Consider the following 19,913-nt stretch of genomic DNA (forward strand, 5'->3'; position numbering starts at 1 on the left):
GTACATTACAGTGATTTAACTACAAGTAAACTGGATTTACTTCACTTCACGTCATACCTAGAACACCCCATACCCTTAATAAAATCATTGCAGTGCACACTGTCTCATGGCTTATTGCCTTATTGAATTATTTACTGAACACTGACGTATTTTCTCATATTGTATTGTGTCACACATCTTAACCATAGTAAATTCACTGTAATGCACTGCCAAATGTGACTTATCTCTTTATTACCTCACTTTAAATACATTAGAGTATTCCCGACTGCACAGAACACCTTTTGAACTCTCTGTGTTAATGCAGTAACAGACTATATATATGCACTAATAAATACATAGCTGACTTAAGTTCTTGGCACAGATTGTGACCTCTTAACCCATCTCATCACCAATGTGCTCTCCAACACGAGCATCAATCCATCGTATGGGTGTGTGTGTGTAACAGCAGTGTTTAAGAGCCTGGCAGAAAAGGTTAAGGGGCTTTTGGAAAACAAGTTGGAACGTCTGCTCCATCAACAGATGTAAAGCACTTAAGCTCGATGGTGCATATGCACGCAGCCAAGATGGCAATTCAACGTATTAGAGCATGTATCCGTACCATGATGCATGGTGATGTGGGTTAATATTTATGTTTTTTGGAGTAATACTCGGCAGGTGTGAGTGCCTAAACTACAAAGAGAATCACAGCAACAGGAAGTGGAAAGGCTAATTGTCAGCGGCCTGCACCAAATGAGTTGGAACTGCTGTGCGTTATTTGTCTCGTTCCGAAACTCCGCGCCCCTGACATTGGTTTGATGGCTCGATCGAGTCTGCGGGTGAAGCTGTCCCGAAGCCTCTGCAGATGGATGAAAAGGCTCTGTGTGCTCCAGCATATGCACAATGTTGTGTTTAAGCAACAATCTGAGTTAATGAGGTGTCTGACACACTATTGTGACCTGGCAGAGAGGCTCGGTTCATTTCTGTTCTGATGATGGGGTATGGTGAGGCTCACCTGACTTTTTTTGCAGAGGTACAAACTGATAGCTGTTGAACTGCTGCTGGAGACATCTGGCAAGTTATGCACTGCAGGAGAGAAACAGGGGAGGATCAGCTGCTACAAAAACAGCTGTGGAGGATTAAACTTTTAGGCAGATACAGGACTGTGCACATGCTGAAATAGACAGACAGACAGACAGACAGACGAAGCATACTCACTCCAAAGAATGCAGTTCCACTGCCTAAGGCTGTCCCTTTAGCAGACGCTTAGCATTGGGCATAATGACCTCGTGCTAAAGTGAGGCAGCTCAAGAGCATCTCATTCTCTTCCAGCAATGTTTTTGTATAGAGATTATTTATCGATATGTAAACATAATACTTCATTATAGAGAAACTTGCTGCCTCACAGCGGTGGTGATAGGAAGCAGGGTCACGACGTCTACACTGCATATACATTTCAGCATTTTATTTATTATCCATGCTGTCCGGTGAACCTACATGTCTCTTGAGATTTTATATGTAATATTAAAATGTCCTGCATGCACACTCTCCTATGAATGTATTTTTAAAAATGCATTTAGGTCATAACCTTTTTGAAAATCTATCATAAAACTGTGAGTGCTTTTACATGCAATTAATTATCTGATAACTGCAGAAAATCAGGTTTTGTCAGTAATCTGATCAACACGTTTACATGCACTTTTCTTTCCAACCAACTCACAGAAGAAGGCGTGACGTAAACATAAAGTAAAACTTTTCTTTTTAAATATGAGCATCTAGAAGATGAAGAATATTTAAACCCTTCATTTTGGCAAGCATGCATTTGGTTTCAGCATTGCTCCAAAAATGCTTTGCTGCGTTTTGTGATAATGCTGCTTCTTTATTTCTGGCACCGCAGTCTGTTTTCGCACATTAACTGAATTTCTGGGCCTTACTCTGATCTAAAAATCGTATGCTGTTTACATGACCATTTGAATAATCATAAAACCGCAGAAATCTGATTGTGATTGGATTATTAAGTGCATATAAACACACTCAATGTCTCAGGCATCCGGTAGGGTATTCATAACCATTTTGCATTTAACTTTGTATGAATGAGTGTTTAGAGGCATTAAACTCTTCAGATGTCTGGTTCCTATCAACAGAACTGTGAACCATTCTAACTCATTAAGTTTCTCTAGAATGGAGCCCTTCATCATCAAAGCATCAAACCACTCTGAGTGATGCTGTTTATATTTTAACATTGTTCACTTTGTAGAAATTTTTAAAAGTTAGTCGAATTCTTCCTTTAATACAAGGTTCATTAATACAGAATAGTGCGCTAAAAATAAATATTAATTTACTAAACTCATTTCACATTCTCATATAAGAGCTTTAGCTTTGATATAGCTAGCCTGCTTCAAATCCCTCAGGCCATATGCGATCACTCTAGTGCTGTGTACTGAATAACTGATTTAATAATTTACTGTTAGTTTGTCACACATGCTGTTTGAATAGATGCATCAAGTGGTGTCACTGTGCCCACATACACCGCTCATACCCACAAATCACCCCATTCTCCTACATGAGCAATTCTCCCAACCAGTGGCGTTCTTTAGTTCAGAGTGTGCTGAGATCGCGAGTAAAACGTTTTAGTGTGATGATGAAGAACCTGCGTTGCAGCTGTGTGTGTGTGGTTGGGCCCAGCCAACCAATCAGATCTCCCTGGACATCAGTGCTCTCCTGGGCTCCTGAAAGAACAGCCGAGTCACCTCCTAATTCATCAGTCTAGGAGGCAAAACAATCGCTGGAGTTTTCAGAGTGAGAAATAGTGCAAAAGAGGTGGAGGAGCTCTGTGATCACTGCTGAAATTCCCTCAGCTTAGAAACGGCGCTGTAGTCTGGTCTGAAGTCATGAGTATCCTGTATAACTAAATGACTCAATCACAGTGTCAATCACAGAGTAGCGTAGCTATAACAGGGGAATGTAACGAAAAAAAAAACTTGGAAATTTTGTCTCTGATGTTAATTATGTGACTTGTCCAGGGTATATCCTGCCTTCCGCCCAATGACTACTGGGGTAAGCTCCAGCTCCCCCCACAACTCAAAAGGATAAGCAGCTTTGAAAATGTGTGTATGTTGATTATGTGAGGCACACTTACTTCATTTCATGTTCAAATTCATTACGTTGGAAATAAGGGGGCATATTTGTGATCTGTTTAGTTAAAAAAAGCTATAAAAATCTGATGTTTTCAATCAAAATGTAGGTTGATCTACTTCTGCAGGCCCACTAGTGGCCATCTTACCAGTAAATTGGGAATTAAATGGGATATTTTTCATTTACATACTGCAATAAAGTATTTTTCCTCATAATTCTGTCCTCAGATTAACTAAGACAATGTGGGTTCTCTGTTTGTGAAATGTGGCTCTGTGTTCAGCTGCTGGAGTGCAATAAGGGGTAAAAGGGGCAAGAAAACCAAAAAATTAAAATATAAGATGTGGCCTGTGCAAAAGTTATGCTGCATCTTATATTTTGTGTTTTATTTTTTCTAAGTTTGTTTTATCCAAGTCTTTTTTTAAATTGAGCAAATACATAGAAAATGTCCATTCAAATTTGCAGAAAAAAAACAGTTTGTTCCCTGTAGGAGCACTTACTTGTTTTCACTTTGAAAATCAAGTAAACATGATTTGTCCAGAGGTATTCAAATTTTGGCATGGGACTGTATATACTGTGTCATTCTTACAATAATTTACTAAGAGTAACAGGCATAAACAGGTTTTTGGGCTTGCCTGAACAGCATTTTACAGGCTTAGAATACTTGTTGTATTTCCGAATACTCATTCTCATTACTACTGTTACATATATATATATATATATCCTAATTGAGCAGAATTTTAAGTAACATTCCAGTTTTTTGGTATGCAGCACATTTTTACATCCCTTTTTACGATGGATGTCCCAAAAATGTCACGAAACAGATGTAACACTCTGTCAGAAAAGGAGACAGATGAGTCTGACTGAATTTTTGCAGTGAGAGTACAAAAGTCAAAATGTACATCTTTTAAAGCCTTTGTTCAGTGATGTGTTTTCATAGTCAGTTTAGCTGGTTTACTGAGTGGATGGCCAAGTTCATAATCCCACTGCTGACTTAGTGGTCTAAGTTAATTTCTTTCACTAACCTATAGCACTTCAGTTGTTCAAAGAAAATCTGTGAAATGTTGGGGCGTGGCAATGGTGCTGGAACCACATGCTAAAGTTGCAAGTAGGCAAAAATGCACCCAAATGCACCTGATTCAGTTCCTCCTCAAATTCACGTTCCCCCCGATAAGTCATGGCTGCAGGAGCATGCATACATGCAGCACCAAAAGAATGGAACACGTAATGTTTCTTTTTTTTAACTGTATGTGTCATTGCAATGACAATAACATATCATCTCTGTGGTCAGAAAGATGGCCTGGGTGTCTGTCAGTGTCTCAGTTGCGCTGTGGGCTCAGCTGGCATTAAGAACCATATTGCGATGGGCTGGTTTCAGTGGGATAGACTGCTTAGGATGGGCCAGCTTTCTGTCCAGTCCTATCACAGGCCACAGTCATTCCTGTAAAGACTTCTCTATAGGGTCCTCAGCTGTAGCAGAAGATTGAAAGTGAGGCTGAAGTACGCCTGAGGGCTTGCGTGACGGACAGTCTGTGCGTGACATTGGTAGGTGCATATTGAATTGATCCTATGGGAGGGTCTTTTTCTTCAGCTTTCTCTGCTGCAGTAGCGCTGACAGATAAGCTCTCAGAGGCCTGCCATCACATACTGTCACTCTTCTCTAGTGTCCATCTGATGATCATGAGGTCCATCATAATAACCCTTATAATATTTTTTCCTATGAACAATATAATGAATCATAAACATGCAGAGAAAACTGGTTATGTTTGCTAAGCTACTGGAGCTAAGTTTAAGATGGCATTTTTGGAAATAGCAAGTACTGCTTAAATATCTGATGAGAACATGCTGAGACTGTTAATATAAAAAAATATTAATTAATGAATTAACTATTAATTAATTAATAAAAGCAACCAGGAAATCATCCATATAAACACATGATAGTCACTGAGTCCAAGAGTTTTTGAATGTGAAATGGTGCATTCTAACTACTCTTCTTTACAGTGTTGGTGACAGGAACCAGGAATCTACTTAGTAGTGAGCAGTGAACCTACACAAGTTTTTATATGTAATGTTGATAATGGTAAAATAGTCATAACCTAAAATTAATAACTAAATATATAAGCAAACTTCATCTTAAAGCAATTGGAATGCAATGCATCAGGCATCAGGCAGCATATCTGTAAGGATTTCATGTACTATCTTTCTGTGTATTAGCCTTTAGAGGCATTAAACTCTTCAGATGTCTGGTTCCTATCGCCAGGCAACATGGTTCCTGTGAACCATCCTAACTCAAGCAAGTTTCTCTAAGAACAGTGCATTTCACACCAAACCCTAAAAAACAGATATGAATTTGCATACACCTTAAAAATTTGGATATGCAGAAATTTGGATAAAAATCTGAAAATGTTTCATTCTCAGTGTCATTTTCCTTTAACTGAATAGCTTATAAAAACAATTGCAAAATCAACTTCCCAAATTTCTGGAATATAAACTATACCTGGAATGTGTGGAAGCGGTCTGTACCATTTAGGATAATAACATGCTAAATATTCAAGACATTTTGGATTGTTTATCCAAGAACAAGCCTTATTACAAGTATTATATAATTATAATTTGAATATGAACTTATAAAGTTCATAAATTCATGCGTATTATCTATAACACTTCACTGCAAAAATGTAGCCTTTGTAGATTTGTCTGGCTGGTTGTGTTGTCTGATTAACATTTCCTTTCCTTACTCTGAAAGCTAAACTGAATAACCTGATTCTTGTGATCTCTGTTTTACTGCGATGTTGAATATAAACGTTTGAACCCTCCTGGTCAAGTTATGTTTTGTTGATTTTCTACATGAACACAAGTCAACATATCCTCTACAGAGGACACACATGCAATTTCCTTGTGCCCAATTTCTGGTTATTTGAGACTGACCCTCTGTAGTGGATGTGTTAACTACTTTTCACTTATTAAATCAACCTAGCACAATTTGACCGGGGTGTGCAGACTTTTGCATACCATGTATTGTGATGTATGTATTGAAGTCTATACACATGTGTCCCACTGTGTGTTAGAGATGTGGTCCTCTTGTTCCAGCAGGTCTCAGCTCACCACCTGCAAACATCACATCTTCGGCCGTCCCCAGCATCGTCACTCCAATCGTCAATGGCTTCACCGGCATCCCACACCAGCCCAATGGTCATCCAGCAGTGGAGGCTGTCTACACCAACGGCATGCCGCCTTACTCCACCCAAAGCCCCACTGCTGCTGACACGCTCCAGCAAGCCTTCACTGGGGTGCAACAGTACACAGGTACCTCTGCACTGTAATAATAATAATAATAATAATAATAATAATAATAATAATAAATTAATTTGAAGGGTTTATGGGTCTGTTACATATTGAAAAAACTGCATTAGTTTGTCATTCATTCCCCTGTTTGAATGTGAATGATAATGCACATCCTAGCCATGATGCAAGAGTTGTTTGCATGTTGAAATAGGTCTTTCACCAGTGCATGTGTCTTACTAGCTATGCTATCACACAGTTGCTGTGACATTCAGTCACACTGGAGACAACACAGGCACAAAGGTGTTTGACTGAATGATTTGCTCTGTTATTTGCATCATTAGTGGGAAATACTGTTGGATTCTTGAATGAAGTAAAGGTAATACAAGAGTAATCTTGGCAACAGGACATTTATTGTGGGATATTTTCCATTTTAAGGCATTGTTTGTGCAGAGATAGATCTGCCCGTCCCGATTTCACACTCAATGCATTTGACAAGGAATTTTTCCATTTCTGAGCCTGGCTCAGCTCACTGTGCTTTCTCTTTGTTTCTCTGGTAGCGATCTATCCGGCAACCACACTGACCCCTATTGGCCAAAGCTTGCCACAGCCACCCCAGGTCATCCAGCAGCAGCAGCAGAGAGAAGGTGAGGGTGAGAGATTTTTTTTTCTTCTGATAAAAAAAAATTCGTATTAAAGCTCATATCCTTAACACAAAGCAGCGTATTGCAAAGATACAGTGGAGAAATAGCAAAATTCAGCAGCACAGATCGTTGTGAATGCAGGAAAGAGAGCAAACCTCACCCCTGAACAAGATACCTGTATTCTTTTACTTGTATTAAGTCACTAGATGCGGTCTGCGTATATTTCAACGCATGTGCTTAGATCCTAGGATTGGCCTTTTGTAAATGCTATACTTACTAGTACTAGTAATAGCATATCTTATACAACCCCAATTCCAATGAAGTTGGGACGTTTCAATTGAATACACTACAAAGACAAGATATTTAATGTTCAAATGGATAAACTTTATTTTTTGTTGCCAATATTCACTTATTTTGAATTTGATGCCTGCAACACGTTCCAAAGAAGTTGGAACAAGAGCATATTTACCACTGTGTTACATCACCTTTCCTTTTAACAACACTCAATAAGTATTTGGGAACTGAGGACACTAATTGTTGAAGCTTTGAAGGTGGAATTCTTTCCCATTCTTGCTTGATATACAACTTCAGTTGCTCAACAGTCCGGGGTCTCCGCTGTCGTATTTTGCGCTTCATATTGCACGTTGAGAAACGTTTTTCTTAAACTATTGGACTATTTGCTCACGCAGTTGTTCACAAAGTGGTGAACCTCGCCCCATCCTTGCTTGTGAATGACTGAGCCTTTCAGGGATGCTCCCTTTATACCCAATCATGACACTCACCTGTTTCCAATTAACCTGCTCACCTGTGGAATGTTCCAAACAGGTGTTTTTTGAGCATTCCTCAACTTTCCCAGTCTTTTGTTGCCCCTGTCCCAACTTCTTTGGAATGTGTTGTGCAATGCCATGTTTTGCACAACGTCCCAACTTCATTGGAATTAGGGTTGTAAATATTTTATGCATATATATATATATATATATATATATATATAAAAGAAGAAAAAACAAAATTATACATACATATATGTATATATGTATGTATAATTTTGTTTTTTCTTCTTTTTCAAAACTGTGCTGTGCAATACTCAGAGACCAACCTTCATTTATTTAAGTCTAGACAAAGCAGCCACTGAATGCAAGTTACAAATGTTTTATGAGATATTACATATAAAGTCATCCACTTGAATTTGGAAGGAGAAAGTCAAAGGTAACTAAATGGACAAATCACTTTGAGCTGCTATTGAAGTTATGAAGATGATGACTATTATTATTATTATTATTATTATTATTTGTAGTAGTAGTAGTATTATTACTGGCAGTAGTAATTAGTTATAGTAGGAATAGTTATGGTAGTAGTAGTGATACTAACAGTAGTAGTATTAGTAGCAGTAGTATTAGTAGTAGTCAAAGTAGCAGTAGTAGTTATAGTAGCAGTAGTAGTAGTAGTTATTGAAGCAGGAGTAGTAGTAGTTATAGTACCTGTAATAGTAGTAATTGTAGTAGCAGGACAAACACTCTGTTCCACTACTTTCTATTAGCATTTTTAATTTCATGCATCACCCTCCCCTGTGAGATGTTCCAGTCCATGTTAAATCCACAGTGTAATAGTATTTCAAGCGTAAACATTTTGCCGTGTCTAACAGCCTGTGTTCATGGACATGTTCGAACCTTTTTGTCTCTTTTGAATTCTCAGCTACTCTGTCCCCTGGGAGACGTTTCGCTTTGTGTTTAATCCTTAATCTGACGCTGTTGTTTTGCTCCAGGGCCCGAGGGGTGCAATCTCTTCATCTACCACCTACCGCAGGAGTTTGGCGATAACGAGCTCATGCAGATGTTCCTGCCCTTTGGAACGGTCATCTCCTCCAAGGTGTTCATGGACAGAGCCACCAACCAGAGCAAGTGCTTTGGTAAGTCTTTATTGAGATTTCATCTGCATGATGTCAGAGGCTCTGTTACCTGCTGTGATGGACTGCTTTTATACACGCAAACAGAAGCTTGTGTGAACTTTGTGAGACAGTCTATTTGAAAACACTGTAGAAATATGAATGTTATAAAGTTACCTCCTTTAGTAGACTGGTATTGGTAGCTGGTGTTTGGTCATTTGTGATATTACACATGTTAACATGACTGTGAACCCTTTAAACTACAGTCAGTGCAATTTAGTTAAAGATGCAATTTCATCACAAATTTTTCAGATGTGATCTGATTTTTTGAGGTCCTACTATACTGCCACAATCTGATCACTCTGATGAACATGGGTAAATATACATACACAGTGTATGCAGTCACAGCGTGGCAGAGGGAAGAGAGGTCTCAGAACTATTTCCTCCATGAAAAAAGGTGAAAATTATGGAAGCCCATTCCTGCCACGTAGAACAGTAAATAAAAAAAAACCTCTGTTCTGGAAGCAGAATATAAGCAAAATTTTGGCTTTGTACCTTGAAGTAATGACATTTGACTATGTCAGAGTAATGCTGAAATTCTCAAATTATTGACTCACACACACATTTTCTAAGCCTCTTCTACCTCAGGGTCGCAGGGTGGAGGGGGATGGGGTGGGGGGTATGCTGGAGCCAATCCCAGTGGTCATCGGCCGGAAGGCAGGATACATCCTGGACAGGTCGCCAGTCCATCACAGATTATTGACCTATCAAATTAATTATTTATTTTCTCAAATTATTGACTATGTTGAATTAATGATTCATTTTCTCAAAATATTGATTAAGCATCTTAAAATAATGGGTATTTTTTCAAAGTATTGATAATCTAGTTTGGAATATTGACTTCTCATAATTCTGGTTTAGCATACATAGTCAACTTAATGACATATTTTCTCAAATTATTGACCTACTATGTCAAAAGAAAACCTTAGTATCCCAGGAAAATTACTTAGTTTCCCAAAATGATTACTTACTTTGTTGAAATGGCATAACTCATTATTTCATCATAGCATCTCAAAATCACAGTCAGTATTCCAAGAAAAAAGTGTCTGTTTACGCATACAATATCAGTATTTCAAGAAACAAAGTCGTTGTTTTGAGATACTAAATCAGTATTGTCAATATTGCTACCAGAAACAGAGAAGCAGAAAAAGGTTTTCTTGCATTTATTTCTTCCTCCTGCTTTGAGGAAGCATTAAATACAAGGTCTCATGAATACCTGTATGTTTGCAGTTCTGTGTATATGATGTAAAAAGTCCATAACTGTAATAAACATTCTCTACATAAGAAAGCTGTTCTGTTTCACAGAGGCCAATCCAGTTATATCCAGAATTAAGCTTTAAGTTGAAAAACTTACTGAAAAGTTCACTTTAAAACTGGAACTTCGAATAGAAATACAGTATATTACCTGAATGTCTGTTAATAGTTTCAAATATCCATGTTTATGCTGGAGTAGTGTAGCATTAAACTGGTGCTACCTTGATATGGGGAAAGGCATCAGGGTGCTAATTGAATTATAGTAGCAGTGGATAAAGAAATGCTACTTTTAAAGTACAGACTTCCAATGCTTAAGCAGGAGGTTAGTTTCAGTTATAATTGCAAGGAGGCCAATATAATAATATACATAGAGTAAGCATTAATATGTAGGGTCAGGGTGAGGGTTAAGTTGTGGGTAAGGTTGGTAAGGTTAGGTTTTGCATAATGGAAGTAACATTAACAACACCTCTACTTAATGTAAGTAATGTATCAACAGAACATCTACAAGATATTTACTTCAGTGCATTCAGATGCTTCACTGCTGCTATTTCACTGCTATGTTGTTGATGATAATCTGTTGAGTTTATTAATCGTCTACAAAGGACCACTCAAAGTGTTACCTGTGTATTACTATATTAAGCATAATCATTTAATACAATACAATATTGTGATATTTGATATCTGATACAAAAATCTAAGCTGCAGTAAAAGGTTAGGAAATTATCAGCACATGCCTAGTAGGAACAATTCTCATGCTTGTAAAAAACTTTTGGCCTCAGTCAGTCATTCTTTTCTTTCTCCTAATGTGCCCCTGTGGGAATGTTATAAAATGATCATTCTTCTTTCTGCACACAGGAACCCAAAGTAGTGAAAGTATTGGACCATTAACTTAGGAAACGGCAGAGAGACAGAGTTGTAAATTGCACACCAACTCAAGACCTGTGATAATTGTCTGTGAACTTTCCTTATTAATAATGGATTTGAAAAGTGTGAAATTCGACGACGAAAGAGCAGGTTATTTAAGGTTTCACATTAATACGGAAGACTGATCTTTTCAAAAATGTTGAATGCACTTTTTAGGGGTTTTTGAATTTAAATGGATATCAATGGGGAGCAGTGCCTACAGGGCTGTGTGTCTGAAAAGTGTCTATTGTTTAAAAAAGGAAAATGAACAGCACAAAAAAAAGGATTTCTCATGGTTCAACATTACTGCATTTCACCAACTCACCATACAAGACCTCTTGCCATCCTCCCTGAAAAGCCTGGGTTGGAGAAACCAAACAAAATACCTTGGGATCTGGGATCACTCCAGGGAGCCGCTCTTCCCAGACCACAATTAATAGAGCCTACATTCTCCAGAGGGAGCTTAATAACATGGATGTGTTAGGGAGGACCTATTTGCAGTATTGACTTATACACTGTGCATTTAAAACGCAATGTCAGGTCAGGCGAATGGGCACTTAGTGGGGTAATTAATCTACTGAGGAAGTACACGAGGGAGAGCTGGGCTTGTGTCACTACAATAAGAGCAGTGGCACTTATAGATTCTCTGATTCAGGCCTACATCCCTCTGCAAGTTTCACTGAGGCTCTTTTCTTATCATCACTGTTAAAAAAATCTCTTGTATCTGAAACGGCAACTTAACAGAACCAGGGGAAAAAAGTTCTTAACCTATTTATTTCCATGTGATGTTCTGCTTACTTTTTGGTCCATATCGTTGCTATCTGAGCAAAATCTTTTCAAGAAATGTAACTCTAAAGAGAAGGAAAAAAACAATTTTAAACGGTATAAATGGTAGCTGGTATTTCAAAATTATATATCAAAAAAGAAGAAAAATGAACATGTTTCAACAGAAATTATGTGTTCTCTGAGCACAATTCTGAAAAATTATTCACCTCATTCAAACCACAGAGATTTTATCACTTAGCATTTTGAATTTGATCACGTGTGATTGAATTTGTGAATAAAACTGAAAATTGAAAATGGCTTGTGAAGAAAAATTTAAATAGGTACTGTTAGTCCATCTAAGGTATAACTGTGTTATCACTTTAGACCAATCACAAAGAGTTCGGTCACACTTATCCTTATCACACTAGACATGAATGAGTTGGCATCTGTGAATATATCTTGAATATATTGTTTTCATTTGATTTTTTCCTCTGAGGTTTATGTGGTTTAATCATACTTAAAACATTTGCCAGCCTCTTATCTCTTAGAATTAAACATGATTTGTTGTTACTATGTCTTTAAGAGTGATATATGTTTTGTTTTGATTTGCTGCCCTGTATTGTGCGTCATTCAAAAAGCAGTGCACGGCTGAAACACAGCCTTTATAACTTCAGTGTGAATAGGTGGTGCTACAGCAGTGTAGGTGGAACAGACGAATATATGTAGATAATTTATTTGGCATCGCAAAAAACATAACAAAAGCTATTTTTGAACAGTACATTTTAAACTTTTTTATTCCAAAAGAGTGAGAAAAGTTTTAATTTTCACAATATGGGCCTTTAAAATGTAAATGACAGGTGCTGCTTTTGTACAAAACTAAACAAAACAGAAAAGGTTATGATGTAAAAAATGTAAGCAGATTTTGTGATTTAAGTTGCGAGGTTTTTTTATTACAGCAACACCATACGCATATGCTTGAAAATGGAGTCTGGGACAGGCCCAGTTTATCGCCCTGCATGCGACTCTCTTGAGGGGATGGGGAGGTCTTTGCTGCTTTTCACAGTTCACCGCTGCATCCTCCTGACACGCAAAACATCAGAGAGAGTGCAGTCACCGAGCCACACTCTACTCTATTACACTTTCTGGTCACCAGTTTTCCAGCCTTGGCTTTTAAAGCGTGATGGGAACAAGATGCACAGGGGCTAGCCAGGGTCTGCTGTGACCAGCGGGTGTGACCCCCATACAGTGTCCATTGGGGATATTCAGCCCTCTTCCACACTGCCTGCTGCCTTACACATACTGCATAGCTCTTAAAAATGCTTTCAGATTTGCTATTCATGCAAGTCACAGTGCTTAGGAAGCAAAACACTTGCTTATTCAGGGTTTTCTTGTTTAACCCTTACAACTTTTCACTATCAAAACAGTGATAAGTTTTTAAAATATGTAATGGAAAATTGCCACATCTGGATTTTTTGTGGTATGTAGGGAGGTACAGCCAAGCAAGCCTAATGTGTCAAATTAACCACTAATATAATTAGGAAGTGACAGCAGAACCAACCAATCATGATACGATTTACAATGGGAAGACTTTTCTGACAAAAAGCGTCACGCTAGGTCTTCTGGAAGTCCTGGATACATAACTGATGGTGAACAGAGGCGGTAGACTAACCAATGCATTTCAGCCTGCATTTAAAAATAGAAACGACGTGAGCTCTATGCCAGAGCCCTATACTGAGTCACTGCAAAACTGCTACAAGGTGAAATATATGTTAATATATCTGTTATAAGCCTCAAATAACACATTGAGTGTCTTTTAGAAACTTCAAATGTCAACGTTTAATCTAGATCAGCCAATGTACATGTGAATTGTTGTTAACTTAGCACTAACATAACTAAAATCCCTTTGGCGTGCTATCAGAAATTAGCACTATCATTATCATTATTGTCCTGATTTGTTCTTGTTTCTGGCCAAGTTTTTACTTTTATGGAACAAACTGAAGCTCTAATCATCATGGTTCACAAATGTTACATAGTGCATAACATTTGTTTCGTTTTTGTTTTTGACTTACATTCACTGTTGGGAGGTTCCTCTGTTACAAACCCAGCATAGACCTGCACCAGCCTATGTTGTGTTTTGGATGTTGGTTACTGGTCAGCAGCAATGGAAGCTGCTCTGCTGATCACCCACAAAACTGGTATTGCATTTTGGATGCTGGTCTGCAGGTCAAACAGCTTGACAATGCTGGGTGACCAGCTAAACCAACACCGGACAAGCATAAATAAACTTGGCCTAGCATGCATTCCATACGTCTAAGCAGGTTTATGCTGGTGCTGTTTTATATATATCATTCAGTCAATGCAGTAATAAAATATATCCCCTTTCCTATTTACAAACATGAACGTGGTGCTGATTGAAGGTTTTTGATCTGCATTTTCCATAGAATTTCTCTGCTTGTTTTTACGAGCTACCAAAAAAAAAATAATCCAACAAAATGTAAGAGGAAGTGTATCTAGGACAGTTAAGGGTTTTCATTTCTGTTCTCTTGTAGAAAATGAATCATTTTGAACAAGCTTTGCTCATACCATAAGAGAAAGATCTCAGAAAGAGTTTATATATAGAATTTACTCAAATGTAAACTGTTTGCCAAGACCCCTTCTGGTCCTTTTGAGTGGACATGGACTGACCCTCAGGTCCTCTCTCTTTCTTTCTTTTCCAGGCTTTGTGAGTTTTGATAATCCTGCGAGTGCCCAGGCAGCCATCCAGGCCATGAATGGCTTTCAGATTGGCATGAAGCGATTGAAAGTGCAGTTAAAGCGACCGAAGGACGCCAGCCGCCCCTACTGACACAGCACGATACACACTGGGCTCTTTGCAACAACACAGGTACACACTCCCCACAACAAACTGTAAAAACACCATTTGAATACATTACGGTCAATGAGATGAGGGAGATTGAGAATGTGCACTCCAGGCTAAAAGTATATCAGTGTTCTCTCATTACAATACTTTGCAAATACACCATACAATATTAGGAATCCCTGTGGGGTCAACCAGTCCTGATTGAGCATACAGAAAAAAAGCAATTTTATCTTCCTTCAGAACAAAATTAGTGCCAGAGAAAATACTTTTACCATTTTAGTCAGAGAAATGATGCCAAACTGAAGTAAGATATAATATTTAAATTATTTAATTATATTAAACCTAAATAACCAGTTTGCTTCCTTGCTAAATTTAGCTTTTAGCTTGTTGTGTTTGTCATCTTATGAGTCATTTCTGTCTATTGAGTAATACATTCTCTTCATTGTAAAAATGATTTGATTACAATACTTGACTTGATTACAAATCATTATTGCAATGATTATACAGCTGCAGTTAGCTATCTGGCTGAAAAAAATTCATTATTTAAAAGAAGTTATAAAATTCTTGACATTTGTTTTGTTTCTGTAACACTGAGATTAATAACTGATCATTACACTGATTTATCAGTCTACTCAGGCTTTAGCAGAGCTCAGTAACACTGAGATTAATAACTGATCATCACATTGATTTATCAGTCTACTCAGGCTTTAGCAGAGCTCAGTAACACTGAGATTAATAACTGATCATTACACTGATTTATCAGTCTACTCAGGCTTTAGCAGAGCTCAGTAACACTGAGATTAATAACTGATCATCACATTGATTTATCAGTCTACTCAGGCTTTAGCAGAGCTCAGTAATGTTGAGATTAATAACTGATCATCACATAGATTTATCAGTCTACTCAGGCTTTAGCAGATCTCAGTATCACTGAGATTAATAACTGATCATCACATTGATTTATCAGTCTACTCAGGCTTTAGCAGAGCTCAGTAACACTGAGATTAATAACTGATCATCACATTGATTTATCAGTCTACTCAGGCTTTAGCAGAGCTCAGTAATGTTGAGATTAATAACTGATCATCACATAGATTTATCAGTCTACTCAGGCTTTAGCAGATCTCAGTAACACTGAGATTAATAACTGATCATCACATTGATTTATCAGTCTACTCAGGCTTTAGCAGAGCTCAGTATCACTGAGATTAATAACTGATCATCACATTGATTTATCAGTCTACTCAGGCTTTAGCAGAGCTCAGTATCACTGAGATCAATAACTGATCATCACATTGATTTATTAGTCTACTCAGGCTTTAGCAGATCTCAGTATCACTGAGATTAATAACTGATCATCATATTGATTTATCAGTCTACTCAGGCTTTAGCAGAGCTCAGTATCACTGAGATTAATAACTGATCATCACATTGATTTATCAGTCTAATCAGGCTTTAGCAGAGCTCAGTACCACTGAGGTTAATAACTGATCATCACATTGATTTATCAGTCTACTCAGGCTTTAGCAGAGCTCAGTAACACTGAGATTAATAACTGATCATCACATTGATTTATCAGTCTACTCAGGCTTTAGCAGAGCTCAGTAACACTGAGATTAATAACTGATGATCACATTGATTTATCAGTCTAGTCCAGTATAATTGATTAGTTATCAGTCCAATTTGTAAAGAAGCCGGTTTTTAAGTACATCTTTACACACTGGGGATTGACCTAAAATAGTTTGTAATAATTGATGGTGTTTGTAAATATAAATATCCTAAAAATGTAAAATGTATCTGTGTTCTGATGCTGCCTTTACAAAATATAGCTTGAACTAAAAAACAGCATTCTCAAACACTGAAAATGCATCTTATTGAAAACATGCAGGAGAGCCAGATAAATTTCAAGAATGCTTTTATAAGAATTATATGAAAAAAGTCAGAAATTACTGTCTATGAATGTGACAAAGATGTGAATGGAAAATGGTTTAACTCAAAAACAGCATTTTCAAATATTCATATTAGTCTGAGCACAAAGAATCAGTTAGTTGGATATTATTACTACGGACATTTAGTCAAACTCTTTTATTCTATGCTGCTGACAGTTATCTTTTTTAAACAATAACATTTTTTTGTGTTTATTTTTATTAACCTTGTGGCCTGTAGTGTATTATCAATGTATCACATATGTTTAGTTGTCCTTCTGATATCTGATGTCATTTACTGGCTTTATGACAGAGAGCTCTGCCATTGTTTGGGGAGACAAAAATTGATTTAGAGCCTGAAATGGCTTAGTTTGCAATTTGCAATTTCATGATAAAAGCCTAATCCATCTTTGAGCGGCTCTGCTGCCTGGAGTTGTTTGAATAAGCTTTTTTTTTCTTCTTACAGTAAGAGATGCTTTTCTGAAGTAAAGGCTGAGCTTGATCTTGCTTTTATTTCATCTTTTGTAGGTTCAGAAGAGTGAAATCTCAAAAGGAGTTAAATTTTTTTCTTTAAAAATAAATAAAACAAGTTTTTAAAAAAAGAAGAAGATGAAAGGGTTTTTTTTTCCCGAAGACATATCAGCATTTACTTAAAGAAGACGTCCAGCAGAGCAGAGGTGCGATGGAGACAGCGCCCCACGGACAAACTACAAGCAGCACAGTGCGAGAAAGACATAAAAAAAGCAGGAACGTGGAGGGAAAATCTCGAAGGACGAGGACTTTTAAGCTCCGGAACTTTTTTCCGCTGAGACTTGAGTTGTCAATTACGCAACAAACAAAAAAGAAAAGAGCAGCAAGAGCAACATAGATTTCTATATACATATTATATACACATATGCTATATAACGGAAGAGGCGCTTCCAGCTTTTAATTATACTGGACTAATGAGGGTTATAACTTGAAGATCAAGGGGAAAAAGAAGCAGTGGATAAAAAGCTCTATGCCACCGGCAGACTTTCTTTCTCTCTTTCCCTCTTTCCTTTCTTCTGTCACCGTTTCTCTCTCTGCAAGCGCGGAACTTTTGACCTTCTGTGGTTGCAGAGGTTTCCATCACTCTACAGTGCAACTGACAAAAACAAAAAAAACAAAAAAAAAACCACACCTTTCACCCCAAGGGACCAAAGGACCAAACATTTTTATTGTTCGACAGTAATATATAGTATTAATGATGATACTAATACTACAATTACAAACTACTACTAATGATGTTACATGTTAAAAAAAAATGTATGAAGACATACTCGCTTCAGGTTGGAAGAGGAAAGGGATTTTGATTTCTTTTCCTTTTACATTTATAACTACTGGGTTTCAGAATATTTAAACAAAAATAGCAAAAAAGAAGAACAAAAAAAAGTATTTTAAAAGCTATACTATTTTAGTGGAGTAGAATATGTGGACTGGAGATTGTTAAGGGCATGTGCTGTCATTTTTCATTCATGGACATTCAAAGTCTTCATGTGGGACACATTGGTCACCCTTCTGACACTGCTCTGCTTCTGACCTCTACAGTTGCTGTAATGTTAAAATTAAGCACACATGCCAGTACACTAACTTGCTGGTTGATCAAATGTACAGTGCTGTGCATTAGTCAGAGACCACGCTTCATTTACTCAATTAATTTACAGTTCAATTTCACAGAAAATTACCCTGAAGCCTCAACAACTAAATATATCATTGTTTTTTTGGGGTTTTTTGCATTTAAAGTGCTCTCTCTTTAGCTTTATTACAGCTTCCATTCTTTTCAGGACACTTGCTTTCAGTTTCTCAAAGAAATCTGCAGGGATATTTTTCCACACCCAGAAAGTTCAGTCTTAGAAATTGATTGCACTCTGCTTAGAACGATCCAAGTAATCCCAAACACATTCAATGATGCTGATGTCTGGAAACTGGGGTCCATTATTCTGAGAACACCAGCAGCTTCTTTGCTTTATGTCTTTTTTTATTGGCTATTTCCTTTTCTCAGTAACTTCTTGACAGCTACATGTCCTTTCAGACCCATAGCACTGCACTGTCTTCTCAATTATACTTGAGTTGTTTACTCACTAGTACTGGCTGTTTTGATGGCCTCTCTGACCTTTGCACAGTACTGTATATTACCCTTTGATTTACATATGCCTTTAATTTGGTGACTGGACATTAAAATCTTGCCTATACACAGGGCAACAGCATCAATTCAGTGAGTAAAGCACATTAGTAAACAGAGCAGTCACTCACACGGACAACACCACCACCTGCCACATTGTGTAAAGATGAGATGAGCTTTTTAGCTTAGCCATTACAGTCATGTTATAAGCAAAATGTTGATTAATGTGAGCTATATCCAAAGATGGTCATGACTGTGGCCCTTTATGGCCGCTCCCAGCTGAGGCCACTCTTGTTTCTAACTGCTGCTTACAGCTTCCTAAGCTACAAGCCCTAATAGTTCTTTAGCATACACCTGAGGCCCAAGACCCAACATGATTAGCATAAGGCTAATATTGACCATACGGCCAGCCTCTGCCTCAGGGTAGCTAATGCACAATCAATTACACATTGACATTTCCACTGGACTGACTGACAAACTGAGTTTATTTTTTTACACTCAATATAACAAAAGCTCGAGGCCAGAGGATAATTTTACTGACACAAGCCAGACCAGCTGCTCACAATACGAATACACTAGTCAATAATCCACACTATTTACAAATGGAACGTGTTCTAGCGAAATACTTTAAGCTGTTAGGATGCTTGTAAGGCTTATATAATAAGAAGTCTAAAAAAAAGCTTTTTTTTCTGCATCACTTGAATGCAGCAGCTGGTCCTTTCATAATGAATCAGCCAACAGAAATGATTCAAAATTGCTTGGAATAAAGTCTTTGAATTAAATAATCATTAGCTTACATTAAAGGTTAGGAAGATTTTTGCCTTCTCCTGTAATTACTGCTTTGGAGATTTTTTTGTTTGACAGATACAATTCAAATGCTAAATTTTGTCTTCTTCTACCAACCAACACAAAAGTGGTATGAAGTGAAAACCTAGAGTCTGCACTTTCCACACCCCTCTAAAAAAGGTGATTCTTCATGGATTCTCTAGTAAAAGTGGTGAAAATGTATAGAGCAATGAACAGTGAAATAACCATGAATGCATAAATGATTCATTGCATGGATGTACTGTATGATGAAAAACCTGTT

The 19,913-nt window shown here is 37.5% G+C and overlaps 1 protein-coding gene across 9 annotated transcripts in view; it reads left to right on the top strand.

Moving 5' to 3' along the window:
• celf5a (cugbp, Elav-like family member 5a) overlaps window positions 1–17,877 on the top strand; it is a 293,357-nt gene extending 275,480 nt beyond the window's left edge. For 3 of the 9 annotated variants that reach the window (XM_017712058.2, XM_017712056.2, XM_017712060.2), the window contains exons 8-12: window positions 6,199–6,414; window positions 6,951–7,043; window positions 8,797–8,940; window positions 14,616–14,782; window positions 17,212–17,877. In XM_017712058.2, the coding sequence (XP_017567547.2) occupies window positions 6,199–6,414; window positions 6,951–7,043; window positions 8,797–8,940; window positions 14,616–14,743 (581 nt within the window). In that variant the 3' untranslated portion in view covers window positions 14,744–14,782; window positions 17,212–17,877. The remainder of the gene's footprint in view (window positions 1–6,198; window positions 6,415–6,950; window positions 7,044–8,796; window positions 8,941–14,615; window positions 14,783–17,211) is intronic. The other 6 variants (XM_017712062.2, XM_017712061.2, XM_017712057.2 and 3 more) reach the window with 3 other exon arrangements.
• The last annotated feature ends 2,036 nt before the right edge of the window (window positions 17,878–19,913 follow it).

Source organism: Pygocentrus nattereri, chromosome 15, assembly GCF_015220715.1.
Source record: "Pygocentrus nattereri isolate fPygNat1 chromosome 15, fPygNat1.pri, whole genome shotgun sequence".
Classification (NCBI taxonomy): domain Eukaryota; kingdom Metazoa; phylum Chordata; class Actinopteri; order Characiformes; family Serrasalmidae; genus Pygocentrus; species Pygocentrus nattereri.